The sequence below is a fragment of the Protopterus annectens genome, chromosome 8.part0, assembly GCF_019279795.1.
Source record: "Protopterus annectens isolate FY-2018-M chromosome 8.part0, PAN1.0, whole genome shotgun sequence".
NCBI lineage: Eukaryota > Metazoa > Chordata > Ceratodontiformes > Protopteridae > Protopterus > Protopterus annectens.
This window is the reverse complement of record NC_056741.1, coordinates 362,812,593-362,828,561: the sequence shown is the minus strand read 5'-3', so window position 1 is coordinate 362,828,561 and position 15,969 is coordinate 362,812,593. Positions and strand designations below refer to the sequence as shown.

At 36.5% G+C, this 15,969-nt stretch overlaps 1 protein-coding gene across 2 annotated transcripts in view; it reads left to right on the top strand.

Moving 5' to 3' along the window:
• LOC122808811 overlaps positions 1-15,969 on the top strand; it is a 2,021,113-nt gene that overhangs the window by 1,802,087 nt on the left and 203,057 nt on the right. For both annotated transcript variants that reach the window (XM_044079872.1, XM_044079871.1), the window contains one exon: positions 588-745. In XM_044079872.1, the coding sequence (XP_043935807.1) occupies positions 588-745 (158 nt within the window). The remainder of the gene's footprint in view (positions 1-587; positions 746-15,969) is intronic.

Here is a 15,969-nt window from a genome sequence, read left to right as displayed (position 1 = left end):
TTTTTACTTCATTCTTTAATAATTTGCCACTAATTTGCCAGAAAATCACAATTTTATGAAAAACGAACAAAAAAATATGAGGCAAAAATCTGGACATTCTGAGAAAATCTGTATAGTTGAAAGGTATGCTCCTGGGTCCTATCAGTCAGTCATTTGGCTATTCAGTGGATGATTAAAGGTTTTATACTTAAATTAGTAGCCTGTCTGCAATGCCTAAGTGGGGTATTGTATCAGAAACCTTGGCCAGGTTGAGGTAAGGTGATCCTAATGATGGAAATCATGTACAATATCTTCAAATATGTAATCTTTAGACTACATCAGCAAATAATACTTTTTTTGCCATGTGGCATTAGCCATCATATGCTTACATAACAAAATATAATTAGATGTGATATAGCTCATAATGATATACTTAGTCTTTAAGTATGTCTTCACATGGATGTCTGACAGTCATGGCCTTCCTCTACCTTTAAAATGCTAAGATCGCAAAGCAGTTATTATTTACAACTTCATTTCTGACTAAGATTTTTAAATGTGTTACCATGAATGTCTTTCACAGAATGCATCTCCACTTGGTGTTGTTTTAGATTTTCCCACTGATTTCCCAGTCAAGATGGTTAGTAAAGCATGGAGAGCTGACAGAACTTGAATACAGCTGGTCATTTTCCATGAAAGCAAAGCAGTCAACACGACCAATCTACCTACACCTCTTCAGTGACTGGTTACTCCTCTCACGCAAAAAAGAGTGAGTCTATTTTTAATCATAGTCAAAAGCAGCACCTGATGCTAGTCTGCACAAGTTATTGTTTAATGCAATTTTTCTTGGACGTATGCTTAGGATATTCCCATATATAACAATATCATGTTATGTGAACATGGCAGTTTGAGTCACAGTAGTTACGTATTTACTTATGGGTTCAGGAATATGCCAATTTTGAAGGTTGGTAATACATTTTATAAAATAACTGCTGCATTTCTTATGAGCACAATTTTCATGAAATGGATGGATGTGATTTTCCTTCAAAATGCGATGTGCCACATTAATTTAATGTGTACTTTTTGTATTCTTTGCTGAATTAATGCATTTCTGTGGGTTGTTGTGGTTTACACTCGTGGCTTTAGGGACCTCTTCAAGCAGGTTACTTCTTTTCTTGTATCTATAGTGTGTGTGTGTGTGTGTGTGTGTGTGTGTGTGTATTTATTTATTTATATATATATATATATATATATATATAGAGAGAGAGAGAGAGATCTACTTTATTTATTTTGCATTTGTTTACTGAGGTGGTCTAACTGGGTCTACAGAAACCATTTTCAGTGGACGCTTGGGGAGAACAGCTCCACATACTGTGCAATACAAATACATTACAGTCCAAAAAACAGTACAAGTGACATGAGGAATACTATACAAAAATAAGTTGATAGAATGTGAACAAATACCAAAATCACGAATTCCAAACATGACAACACTGAAAAATAATAAAACTGAAACTTTAAAATACTGACTTTCAAAACACCAAAACTGACTTAATAGATTTTTGTAGGTTTCTGCAGGGGGGAGCCCCCCTGCATCACCCACACCCTTCAAATTAAATATACCAACTATATTTACAAAACGGCATGTACAGGATCGCCCATTACTGTCCAGGAAACATTGCCAATAGTGCCTGGACTATCATAAGTAATGTCTACCGTGTTGAATACATACGTATTACAAATCTTTAAAGTCCTAGACCTATATTTACATTGAACTTACTAGTAATTCTTCAACTAGTTTTTCCATACAGTTAGTTTCAGCATTATGAAAATTGGTATTTTAATGTTTCATCATTATCATTCTTCGGCATTGTCGGCTCAGTATTATGGAATTTGTGATTTTGGTATTTCTGTGTTATAAAGTATATACATATTATATATATAAAAAAAGTAGACTCCCTCTTATCCGGTCTCTCTCTAACCAGCCATCAAATTTCTCGCAAAAGACAACAGAGAAGAAAAACACTTTGACCTCCTCTGGACTAAATATTGACAGACATTTGAGTTTTAGACTTCATATTCATTAGACAAATGCATACTAACACAAATACTGTTATTCCAGTTGATTTATAACCTATAAATGCTATTTTATATGCTTTCAGATTAGCCAGCCATTTGTTTATCCAGCCTAAGTTCCAGTCCCAGACAGACACTGGATAAAAGAGAGTCTACTGTGTGTGTGTGTGTGTGTGTGTGTGTGTGTGTGTGTGTGTGTGTGTGTGTGTGTGTGTGTGTGTGTGTGTGTGTGTGTGTGTGTGTGTTTATGTATGTATATATATATATATATATATATATATATATATATATATATATATATATATATATATATATATATATATATATATATGGGTCTACTTCATTTGCTCTAACTTCCAATTGACCGACACCCATTTGCCCGACCCCATTTAACTGAAATTTCATTTGACCGACACTTCATTTGACCGACAAGTATTATTGGCAAGTAAATGGGATATGCCCCCTTCCCCACTGTAGTGCAACCCTGGAGTTAGAATATATAGTTGGTGGGGTGTGGCGGGCACAGCCCCCTACAATGGGGGGTGTGGGGGTGAAGCCCCCCACTTATTTTTGTTTTACTAAGCGATATTAAAGCAAAACTAAACAATATAATATGAAATTAAGTGGGGGGCTTCGCCCCCACACCCCCCATTGTATATATATGTATATGGGTCTACTTCATTGAGTCGAACGGCCATAACGTCGACATGCATATGGCCGAGGCGAAAATATAATTTCTTCACAATATTCACTCAGAAATAAAAAACAAAAGTTTTTTTTTTTTTTTTTGCTCCAGCAGGGGAGGGGGGCTAAGTCCCCCTGATCCCCCACACCCCCTACTACTAAAATATACCAACTCCGAGATCAGACTTACATTGAAGTGAATGGGAATTGTTCCTTGTGGCAATCTCCATGGAAACGGTTTGATGTTTTCATCTCGGCCATATGCGGTCTGACTTTTATATATATATATATATATATATATATATATATATATATATATATATATATATATATATTCCCTTCAGAAGCTTGACATTTCAAAACTTCAGACTTCAAAAGGCCAAAAACAGAAGACAGAAATTTTGAAACTTTCAATGTTCTGAATGGAGATCGTCGTACAGCATGGAACGGTATATTTACCATTTTCCTCAATGTAGTGCGATCTCCGAGTTGGTATATTTATTTAGCCCCCCACCCCACCCTCACAAACCGTAAAAATTTTTTTATTTAGGTTTTGCAGTTTCAAACTTCAATCTTCTGGTCTCGGCCTTTTGCACTTTGAAGTTTTGAAACTTCGAGCTTTAAAAGTAGATCTACTATTCACGGACATACACATATATATCTTTCTGACATTGTTCAACTCTTAAAACTCACATTTTCAAAATTCTACTTTAGTTTTTGGAAATGAGTACTTGTTTGTGTTTCACAAGAATAAAATGGCTCTGTGTGTGCGTGGGTGTGCGTGTGTATGTGTGCACACATATGCTTAACAACAAACATTACCCTAAAATGTTCCATTAGTGTACATTACTTATAATGCAATGCAAAGCAGTGCTGTGTTTGTGAGTTCATGCTGTATTTGGAACAAACAACTTTTGGAAACTGCCAGTGCAGAACACTAAAACTACTGACTTGCTTTCTGTAGTCGAGTTTGATTCCTTTAGCTTACATGACTCTGAACAAATCATTTGACCAGACAGTGTTCCCATTTTATTCCTGAAAGGAAAGACTAATATTTATGTCCAGTGGACATACCTGCTAAACAAACAAATAAGCCAAAAAATAAATAAATATAAATTACCGCAGACATGACAGAGGAAAATTATAGAAAATTACACTTTTCCATATTTATTCATAAGCTGTATTAAACCTCAGAATTTTAATGAAAATTTTACTCGAACATATGCAAGTTGTATTTAAATAGAAGGAAGAAATTTAAATTACCCACAGTGTTTCTAATATTTGTGCAAAATAAAAACAGAAAAAAATGACAAATTCTTAAAACTGATGTAACGGAGTATGTAAAATATTATTTTATTTATTATTTGTATGTTTGATAACCAGGTGGCTAGGTGCTCCAGATCACCCCTTTTTACTACTGCCAAGGCTACAGCCGGTATACTGTTCTCTATACACCGAATCATTACACAAAGTGTATACATTCAGTATCACATCTATCATTAGCTACAAACAAACAATGCCCGACAGTTTTACAAAAGAATGAGATACAGATGATTAACAGATTGAAACAACTACTAAACAGTGAGAGCAGTATATATGCTGCAGACATCTGGAAAACTGTTATGCAAATTCATATTTTTAATTAATATTAACTGGTGTAATACATTTAATGGCAACTGCATGCTTGAAGTATGTGTATAAACATACATGCATGTTTACCAATGTGCAGTAACACGGCAGTAGCTCTGCGTGCTTGTTGGATAAGGTGAGCAGTTTAGACAGCTTGGCCAGTGATATCTATTCTAAGGGGAATGAGTTGCATGTAAAATGAATCTGTGCATAAACCATTCGAGCACAGCAAGCTACAGGACCTCCTCAAACACCTTCAAAACCATGTCTGATTCTTAAATATACGGGATAAACTTCAAATGCACAAAATCTTCATTATCCTGGCTGATATTTCATTAATTATTTACTATTTAGTTGTCTTTGTTTATTGGGAAAAGCCAGCCTGGGTAATACCCATTTTCAGCGGAGCCCTGGGGAGAAAAGCTCCATTTGCTTACATTGCATTATACTATGTTCCAGTTATATATATATATATATATATATATATATATATATATATACACACACAAACAGTAGTTACATTTATATATTCTAAGATTTTGCAGAGGTGGAAGTTACTAAAGAGAAAGCCAAGCCCACATACAACTCAGTTTTTATACATAACTGTAACAATCTACTGTTTTGTCATTTCAGTGATAGGTTTAGAATAGTCTGTTTAAGCAGATTATTTGGAGAGTGTCCTACACCGAACACAAAGTCTTAACTCTGTGATGAGCATGTGAGAATCAGAATTGGTTAATATGTTCAAGCAGTAGTTTAAAACTACTTTGTCGGAGAGTTTTATTTGTATGGGGATACTATTCCAGAGTTTAGCAACATATTGGGAGGAGAGCGAGTCTCCTATAACAATAATGACTTATTTGTAAGTAATAAGCATTTTTAACTAGAGTGTAGGTCCATTGCTGGACAGTAGGGCAGTAATAAGTATTGTAGTGCAGGGCATTTTTCTGGATGATGAATGAGTTTGTGTGCTGCTCTTAGTTGTGAACATGTTAGGTAGTTGTGTAGTGCACGTCAATTTAATTGCTTTAAGCTATGACAGTGGTGGGTCCTATGAGGGAGGTTGGCGGCATATTTATTCTAGCAGGAGGCAAGTTTCTTTCTTTGAGTATTGTTTAAGTTTGTTAGGATAGGAGTGGTGTATAAGAGAGTTGTCAATAAGAAGGCTGTGGCTAGAGTTGTTCTTGCAGTATTTGTAAGGAATCCGTTGATCCTATAAATGATTTGTGTTTCTGGTGTGTACATTTAATGGTATGCAGTATATGCTGGTCATATTTGAGACTGTCATCCATTATAACACCTGGAAGTTTACTTTGATGTACAGTTTCAATGGGTCTATATCACGGTGTCAAACTCATAAAAGTTTGAACCTCATATGGTCGACACCATATGATCAAACTTTTAAAAGTTCAAACATTTCAATGGAGATCTCCGTAAAGTGTGGAAAGGGAAGATTTCCCTTTTCTGCACTGTAGTGCAATCTCAGAGTTGGTATATTTAAAGAGTGGGGGTGTGGGGGTGCAGGGGGGATAGTCCCCCCCTTAAACCATTCAGGTAGGTTTTTTCCTTTGGTTTATTTTTTTTATTACATTTTCAAACTTTTAAAAGTTCGATCATAAGGTGTCGCCCATATGACGTTCGACTTTTTAAAAGTTCGATTATGTAATATAGATGTGTTTCGATGACAGTATTATTTGCTGACTTTGTGGTAAAAGATTGCTTTTAAGTTTGGCAACTTTTTGAGGTAAAAAGCATTAACTTAGTTTTCTTGGGGTTCGGTAGGAGACTTGATTCTTTGAATCAGGTTTATACAGAGGAGAAAGATTTTTGGGTAATGTCTTGGAGCTTATTTATTGTTGAGGCCACACATATTAATGTTGAGTCGTCTGCATACTGAACTGAGCTACCATGGAAACTGGAGGTATGGAGGTCATCATTAAATATATTAGGAGAGGTCACAAAATAGCGCCCTGAGGAACACCTGCAGTTGAAAGGTTGGGTAGGTTTTTTTTACCATTTAACAGCTTGTTGCCTTTCAGAGACGTAACTAGGAAAACACAACAAGGAGTTTTCTGAAAGTTCTATTGAGAGTCAAACGAGCAGTTGCTGTTGCAAGACAGTCTCAAATGCCCCTGACAAGTCTAAGAACAATGGGCACAAGCAGAACATTGTTTCTATGTCGGTTTATTATACTGGTAAAATGTAGTAGAGCAGTAGTGGTGTTGTGCTGGGCCCTAAAGCCATGTTATGTTTCTAAAAGAAGGTTATTTGAGGTTAGGTATTGCATCAGCTGCATATGGATACCTTTCTCTAATATTTTAGAGAGGGGATAGAGAATCACCATTGGTCTGTAGTTATTAAACTCTGTAAATGTGGTGCCTTTGTGCAGTGGTATGGTGTAGGTTTTTTCCACACTGATTGGACATATCTTTCTGCTATGGACCTATTAATTAGTATGGACACAGGGAAGGCTATGACGTCTGTGGTCACTTTTAGATAGTCTAATGGTAGTTGGTCTACAGCTACAGGAGTAGCTTTTAGTTTAAGTAGCAACTTCCTTAATGGTGAGGTAGGTACTGCACTAAAACTGAAGAGCTGTGGTTGGCTTTGATTGGACATTGGTAGTAAGATGGGAGCAGATGTATTAGTGTTTAAGAGAGATAATATTGATTGTATAAAGTAGGAATTAAACTGTGTGGAGAAAGAGTCTGTCATATTGTCTGTTTTTGCAGAAGGTGTCTTGGTCCTGCCAGGGTGGATTAGCTTATTTAGTGATGACCAAAAAAGTTTTGCGTTGTTTTTATGTTTATCTTGTAGGATCCTATAGTCTGTTTTGCTTATCCTGTTTGACATGGAGTTTTGCAAGATTTCTAAAATGTATAAATTGCTGTAAGGCATTTTGAGTTCTGTTTTATACCAACTTTTCTAGGCTTTATCCCTTTTTATCGTGATTTTTTTTTGTTTCTTTTGTCAGCCATGGTGCAGGGTTGAACTTACTGTTTATTGACATTACCTACCCGGTGGTAATCTGGGAGACCTATACCTCAAACTTAGGCAATGCCCCAAAATTCTACAGTTTCATAAATAAGAATTGCCTGGATCAAATAGTCAGCCCACTAGAGAGCAAAATATTTTGACCTAGTCCTTATAAATATAGCATCTAGTTGCAGTACACACTGATATACCCTTCCTCAGTCACATCTGACCACAAACTTGTACCTTTCTGTAACCTTCTACTTCAAAATCCCCAAATCAACAGATACAAATAGAACAGTTTTCAAATACTTCAAATGTGCAAACCTCCACAATTCTATGATGAAGTCAAAAATAAAAAATAACCACCAAAATGTTGGCTGTGACACACTGTTATGTTAAATAAATAAATCCTATGTTCACCTAGAAAACTGTATTAACCTGACAGTCCCTACCTAAACTAAACAAAACAAAGTGTAAGATTAAACCATTGTGGACCTCCAAGATGGTTGAACACTGATCAACAACAATCAACAGCCTCCCAGTGTATAAAAGTAAGGTATAAAGGAAACAATAACTACAGCCAGTAATTACGCCAAAAGAGATTAAGATTCAGTTACCACTGTTACACTCCTTGGATGATGCCAGCAAACAAAGAATTTAGAGAAAGAAAAAGAAAATCAAGGAAGGAAAAGGAAAAGAAAAACACTGGAAGAATCATGCAGCTGTTCAGCAGAAAGCAGTTCAAATTCCAGCTTTGGTACAAGAGATGACTACTCCGAGCTGATTAAAATAAATGAAACACTGAAAGACTGTATTGACTCTAATAACAAAAGGCAGAAAAAAATAGAAGCTTAACTAGCTATTCAGACAAACTGTTAAAATCACAAAAATCAACGGCTGAAATGAAGAAAGTCTGGCTGAGAATGAGAATTCTCAAGAACAGCTGTTTCAAAAAATGTTAGATTTAGAAGAGAGAGCACGCTGAGAAACCCTGAGATTTTCTGCTATACCAGAGAAAATGGAAGGAACTGATTGTTTTAATTTTATGAAAGCACATATAATCAACTGGACTGATGCTTCACAGCAGGATTTGGTAACTGAAAGAGCACATTGAGTGTATGCTCCAAACCTGGCCACGAGAAAGCAGAAAAGACCTGTATTAGTACTGATGCAATCATACCAACAGAAACAGTTGATTCTGGCAAATCTGTGGAAGTAGGGCAAAGTATTACAAAACTGAGACAGCAGAATGTTTGTGGAAATGGTTATTCACTGTACACCAGGCAGAAAAGAAGCACATTTGTCCCAGAAATTAGGGAATGTTAAAACGCAAATGTGAGATTCAAGCTGCTGTATCTAGGTGTCTTCAGATTATTTCTTCCTGGCAGATCAAAGACATTTTGATGCAGAACAGGCTATGGAGGAAATACAAAAGTTCAGCCAATTAAAAGTGAGCAATCAAACAGAAGGGGACTTTGCTTCTCCTTTTTCTGTCAATAAAGCTCCAAGAGATTGAAACCCTTTCCAATGTTCCAAAGGAAAGTGTTTGAAAGACAGAGAAAAGCATAGAAGTTGACTAGAAGTATAAGGAGTACCTTGGACTTAAATCAGAGTCTGATATTGGGAGATGGTTATGAAGAGGAAGAAGACTAGCAACACTGAAATTAGTTAATGAATTTGAGATTACAAAACATTAATCACATTAGTGAAATATAACTTTGGAAGAAAGAGTAGCTGAGAAAGAGCGGACTTTTGCTGACTTTTTTAAACTTGTGGAGGACTGAAAACAAAATGCCCCACTTCATGAAATGAATGCTTGGAAAGACACTAAGGTAAATGGAAGAGAAGTGAAAAAGGTAACTAAGTAAAACAATTTTTATTCTTAATATTTATATAAAAAATCATGATATAAATTGCATGTTAAATAGTAAAACATTTTCAGTTACTATTGTATATGATAAAGATACTAAAGTAAATAAGAGCGTTTTTCTTTTTAATTTAGAGTAATGTAGGCATTAGAATGTAACAAGCGAAGAAAGACTGGAAAAAAGCATAATTAAGTTAATAGGCTGAAGTCTTGGGTTGCTGAGGTGGAGAATATGGTGTAAAAGCACACAGATCATAATATACGAAGAGTTCATATATTTTCTCCTAATTTTGCATAGGAGGATGTCTGGATTTAAGCCCTTGGCTAAATCTAATAAGTTTTTAGAGTAAGCAAGGAAATAAGAGAACAATGAACATATTAAAAAGTTCTCCTTTAGCAAATAAATGTTGAGTGTGAGTTGACTATTCTGCAGCTGAGTACAACTGTACATTTTGTTCTTGTGTTTTATTGAGACAAGTTGATAAAAGTGTCAGGCAAAAAAGTCAGACTTCTCCTTTTAAGGGTCAAAGTTAATACTTTCTGAAAACATAAAAACTGTATTTCACATCCTGGAGGGGAATAAAGGTAAGAAAAGAACAGGCAGCATATAGAGTAAGTAGGATTGCAAGCTCTAGCTTCCATTTTAGCACAGATAACCTTAATTTTCAGTTAGGTAATGCCTGTGTGTACAGCTGTTGATTTGGGGTGATTGTCCCTATCATGAGGGATAAACTTAATTATTTGAAGATGCAAACAGTTTTGTGTGTCAGTTTTAAGTTAACAGGATATGGAATGTTGTTGGGGTGTGTTTTTTGAAGTTTTTCATTAATCCTTAGCTGCCATAACAGAACCCTTTTTAACACATACCCATAAGTACTTTTATCAAGTCCCAATAAATATGGGTATTATTCAACAAATTCATGTGTGGATACAAAGTTTACAGCTGTAGTACTTGTTTTGTCTTCATTAATTTTATATCATTAAAAGACTTAAAACTGTCTTAGAATGTTTTACAACACTGAGATGTCCTTTTCTTGTTTTATCAGGTACAAAATGATACGGTCTGCAAATAAAGACAACTTTTCTTGAATACCATACCAATTATATCCTTGAATTTCGGCAGCCCTTGTTTTCTTTGCCAATATCTCTAAATGTAATGCAAATACGAACAGAGAAATTAGACATCTCTGCCTGGTCCCTCTGTTCAGACACAGCTTATTATACAGGAACCCTTCCACTTTAATTCTTGCCTGCAATCCCTCATATAACTTCCAAATTAACCTTATTATTGTATCAGGGAATTATAATGCTTCCATTACCCTACTCATAAAATCCCAGCTTACTCTTTTGAATGCTTTCTCTACATCAAGACCTACCAAATATAGAGTATTTTCTTATATACTGCTTCCCTCTGGATCATCGATTTTCTCTTAATGTTGTCAAATGTTTGCCTCCCCTCCACAAAACCATATTGATTCATATCCGTCAATTTTGGCAACACCTCTGCTGCATATGAATTGGTTCACAATACCCATAATTTGGGACAAGATAAGATGACTCATTTAGGAGTTTGGATTAAAAAGGCTTCTGTTATGGAAGCAAAGGATATGTGGGAAGAGAATAAACAAAAGAAGTACAAAACTGAGAAAATGCAAAGTTTTGTTTATAGATATGAATAGTAAAATAAAAGCAATTAATATGTTTTTAGTCCCTCTAGTTTTATATACAGTTCAGGAATATTTTTTCAAAGATGTTGTGGACAATAATAAAGAGTTGAAAGAATTTATTAGGAAGGGGAAGAGAGCAAGGGTGAAGTGGGATAAGCTGATCCTTTCCAATAAAACAAGCTTCATAGTTCATAGTTCTATACTAGGATAACAACCACCAGGGTCTTTATAAGCTTAGCCAACAATTCAACCCAATTTTTCTCCCTGTGTATCGTAGACATTTATTAGGGGGGGGTTGTTTATTGGGAAGCTTCTAGAGGTTACATGGGGGATCAGGTTATTTTGGGCATTACTGTCTGCCTCTGTATGTCAGAGACATGGGGGCCAGACCAGGGGTGAATTTCCAATCTCCCTTCCATTGGTTAAGTTTATGCTTAAACAGGGCTAGGGATGGACTTTGCTTCACATGGATGGGGAGCCTGTTCCACAACATGAGGGATTCTCTCAGATACATATACTCTTCTTTACTTATGTCAGGAAGTTATGAAATAATCATCATTGTTCTGAACTTATTCATAATGAGTCTATCCAGATCAAATGAATATCACAAATGTATTAGCAAACATATTCAGTGCAAATGTCACTCCACAGACATCTATATAAAAGCTACACATATTCCTATGGATTTGAAGACCCCATCGTCACTCAAGAATACATGAAAAAAATATTCTCCAAAACAAAAAATATATTCACTATGGTGCCTGATAAGATACCAGACTGCCTGCTGAGTAGCACTGTACATGTTCTGGTGGAACTGCTCCAACAGCTTTTCATAATGAGCTTATCCATTGTTTTGTTTTTTTTCCCTGAGATAGCCACTTCACAAGTGAGCCTCATCTGTAAGCCCATGGAATGGGTCTTAACTAACCTGATAAACAATAATATTAAAATGTCATTTGACTTGATCCCCAGCAGTTTGACTTTGTTAAGGGTAGATCCTGTCTAATGAATCTGTTTTTTTTTTTTTTTTTTGAGAAGGTAACACAAGCCATTGACTGTGATCACTCTGGCCATACAGCATTACTTGACCTCGCAAAAGGCATTTGATACTATACCATATGCTAACATAATTAACAAATTAAATGTGTTCCAAACTGATCCATATGTAGTTAGGTGTATAGCAAACTGGCTTAGGGACACTGCACACACAACAATGGTGACAGGTGCATCCTCATAGATCATGAAAGCATCCATTGGGTTCCTCAGAGTTCTATGCTAGGACCTCTTCCTTTCAGCATATACTTCTCTAATCTCCAGATCAAAAATGATGATCTCTGGATAACTAAGTTTGCAGATTATTGTAAACTGGATGTTATACTCAAATCCCCTGATATGTAGACATTAAAACATGAATTTGCATATGTTTGTAGCTGGTGCTTAGAAAATGGGCTAAACCAAAATACTAAAAAATGCAGTATTGTTGCATTTGCTTAAAAAAATACCAAGTTTATAGAGTAGAAAACACACCATCTCAAAATGAATATATTGATTATACTGAAAACACTCTACTTCAAACCAAATTATATTGACTACAGAATAGAAAAAGAGAAGCCCAAGTCATACATTTGTAGAGATAAGACAAAATACCTGCAAATTGATTGTGGTGGAATAGGATACTTCTCTAGGTCCGTAGTTAGTTACTAAGTATGCAGAGCAGGAAACCAATCAGGAGACATGCCCCGAATTCCCAATTATCTCAAAAATTGTCTGGTTCATTGAATTCCTCAACGTCGCACAGTAGGCAAATGAAGATGGAAAAATTCAAACTCTGCATCCTTGGCAAAGGAAACATCTCATTAACAAGTCAGAGCTTTAGTTCCCTGTGCTAACCTCCATACCCCATATTTCTCCTTAAATCTGTCTGGTGGAAGGCTTTTGGGATGTTTCAGTCATGTCTGACAACACAGTGGAGTGCTCTGTTGAGATTCCATGGCTTTGGGAAGGATATAGTTGTCTTCCTGTCCCTGGGGATCTCCTGTATTAAAACTGTGGCTAAGAGAGTTTAATTTACCTCCAAGGACCTGGAAGCCTGAATCCACATCTTAATTAGTCACAGCGGGAGTAATAAGTGTATTTTGTCTTGTATGAACTTTGCAATGGCCTGGAGAGTGAGACGGAAAAGAAGAAAGATGTATAGGAATTTATATCGCGGCTCAGTGTAGAATGCAACCACAGAAAACTACATCCTGCCTTTTGCTTCAACTGAATAAAGTAAACTTCATCTTTCTCTCTGTATCTACAGAGCAAGAAAATACATTTTCCATGTGGGGTACAGATCCATGAAGAACCATATCAAATATGGCTCTCCAGTCCACTTCTCAGTAACTGGACTGTGAGGTACTATTGTCTGAAGAGTCATTTTATACATGTAGATCTTTGATGGATCATGGTTGTGGGCCCTGGAGTGATTAACCACTTCCTTTAAAATTTAGATAGGTCTCCACTTCCTGCAGCTGAATCTACAATCACTTTTCCCAGTATGTGAACCACTTAACATAAAGTGGTTTCTCTTTATGGTCACCTTTTGCCAGATATATGCAACCATTATGTACAAGGGTGACAACTGCATGTGCCTCTATTTTTCTAAGGTACTATGTGATGTGTTGATAGCTGGACCAAATCAGAAAAAGCCCTGGAAGCACCTCTCTCTTTTAACACTATGAGGAGCAGAAAGGAATGCATATAGATTAAACTGAATTGTTGTTGAGCTCCATTTCCAAGGAAGGACCCTTTCATTGTGCTGGGAAGGAGGAGTCAGCAAGAGCTCCCATTCTAACAGGGAAGAAATTATCATTAGCACATGAAATTATTTTATCTTCAGGATAGGGACTTTCCAAGATGGCAGTGGTGTTATAAGCACCTGAAAACAGACTTCTGATGAGAGAAAAGTTCAAAACAGTTGTGTCTTTCGGCTTTTTCCCGGTTAGGGGTCGCCACAGCGGAACTCCGGTCTGCTAATGATTGGCAGTAGATTTTTACGTGCTGAGTTGCCAGCCCTGACGTACAACCTTGAACGAAGGTACGCCCATTCATGCATGTCTCCACACAGAAGACGCTCTAGCTGAGAATCGAATCGGACAACGTCTTACTGTGAGGTGACAATGGTACCGCAGCACCACCACCGCAGTATAGAAAAGTTCAAAACAGTAAAAGACTGTAACCTACTAACACAAATTGGTAGCCAAAGTGTTTGTGACATCCAAGAAGTCAACAACAACAAAAAAAGTGAAAATGTAAAGTAAAAGGGAGAACAACTGTGAAAACTCAGGAGAATGAAAACCATGTCATGAAGCAGATGTGGGAAAAGCAGACTGTAACAGGAGCTGAAGAAGAAGTACTCTTCAGCCATGCTAGAGAGAAAGACTAATCAAATGCCCTCTGAGACTTTCAAGGTAAGCAGCTCTCTGTTGGAATACAAATAAAGGAATGCTACAGGAAAGAGAAGATGCATACAGAGGAAGTAAGTGGTATGTATATTGCTGAAAAGAAGATGAAAAAGATGGTGCAACAGTAATTAAAAATATGAGCATATGGCAGAGAAACTGGCTAACTTGAGGATATGTCACACAGAGACAACCTGAGGATTACAGCAGTCTAGAACAAACTGAAGGGAAAGACTATAAAGATTTTATAAGAAAAGTGCTTCAGCACCTGGACTGGACATTTTATTGTTGATAGTAAAACAGAAAGCACAATAGGTAAATATTCCTAGTTTTAAATGGAGGAAGCAACTGAGACCTATTGTGATTTAACTCTAGACATACCAGCTAAAGGAGGAAATTCCTTCTATTTTATGGAGAAAGGGAACAATCTTAAAGGCTGGAGGTACAAGAGTTTATTTGGATAATGACTTTTCATTCTAAACATAAACTAATGGAAATGCTTTTCTTCATTCCATAAAACTCTGCACAGAAATTAAACTTTGGTTCAGGTTACAGTAACATTCAGTCCATTTGGATTAAAAATATATATTGACCCTCAATAGGCTCAAAATGAACTGGTAAAAAGAAGAGATTCACAGCAAAAGAAGATGATGAGGGAACCTGCAACCAGCCAAAAAAATACAAAAAAGCAAACTACAGATACTTCACTGGAGAAATTTCCTGCAAAGCCATTCCCTGCATCCCAAAAGAAAATGATGAATAAACAAAGGAGATGAAATACTTTTCAGAAAAGTGGAAGGTTCCATAAAGCATAAATACTCTGGGAAAACTGAGGGAGGAAAGAACTTAAGAAAATTATGAATGTGGGTTTGGCACAGTGGTCAAGTCTTCAACTTACAGACACAAGGTACAGGGTTTGATTCTGATCTCATGTTGTTGACTAGACTTAAAATGACCCTTCATGGCAGTCAGCCTAGTATTCAGCTGTGAATCTATGAACTATATGGAAAAGGATGTGAAATAAACAAAATAAAAGTTGCATTCTGAATGATACTTTAAAATGATTGAAATCAGTACCAGAGAGAAAATAAATGCAGTGTGAGTGAAGCAACAGGCACCACACTTGCTTCTGGTGCATAAGGTTGTGGGTTCTATTCCCACATCTGTTAGGTGGATTACTGACTGTGCAGTGCAGGGTAAGGGTGGTGCTTCACTACTGAGTGTGTTGTCCATTGGCTGAGATGTTAAACTGAGGTCTCATCTGCCTCAGCTGATGATAGTTCAGGTTCAGGGGATGTAAAAGATTACATGGCGCCTATGGAAAACAGCAGGGGAAGTTACATAATGTCCTAGCTAAATTACCCTTAGTAGTATAAAATACCACCAAATTGTCTCCCCTGAAAAGAGGAAACAACCGTAGTGGGACTAACCCTGTCAATAAATTGCAGATAAATAAAATAAGCTATCTGATTACTACATATGTAATAATGTATGCATTCTATTTCAGATTTGGAACCCATGTCCCTCATGGAGAGGGGTAGCTGGTGTTGATCACAGACCTGCTGTGTTCATAAATTTGTTCTGCGAACTACCCAAAAAGAACAAATGGGGGTGCTTGGGATGAACATGGCTAGACTTGTAAAGGCTCTAG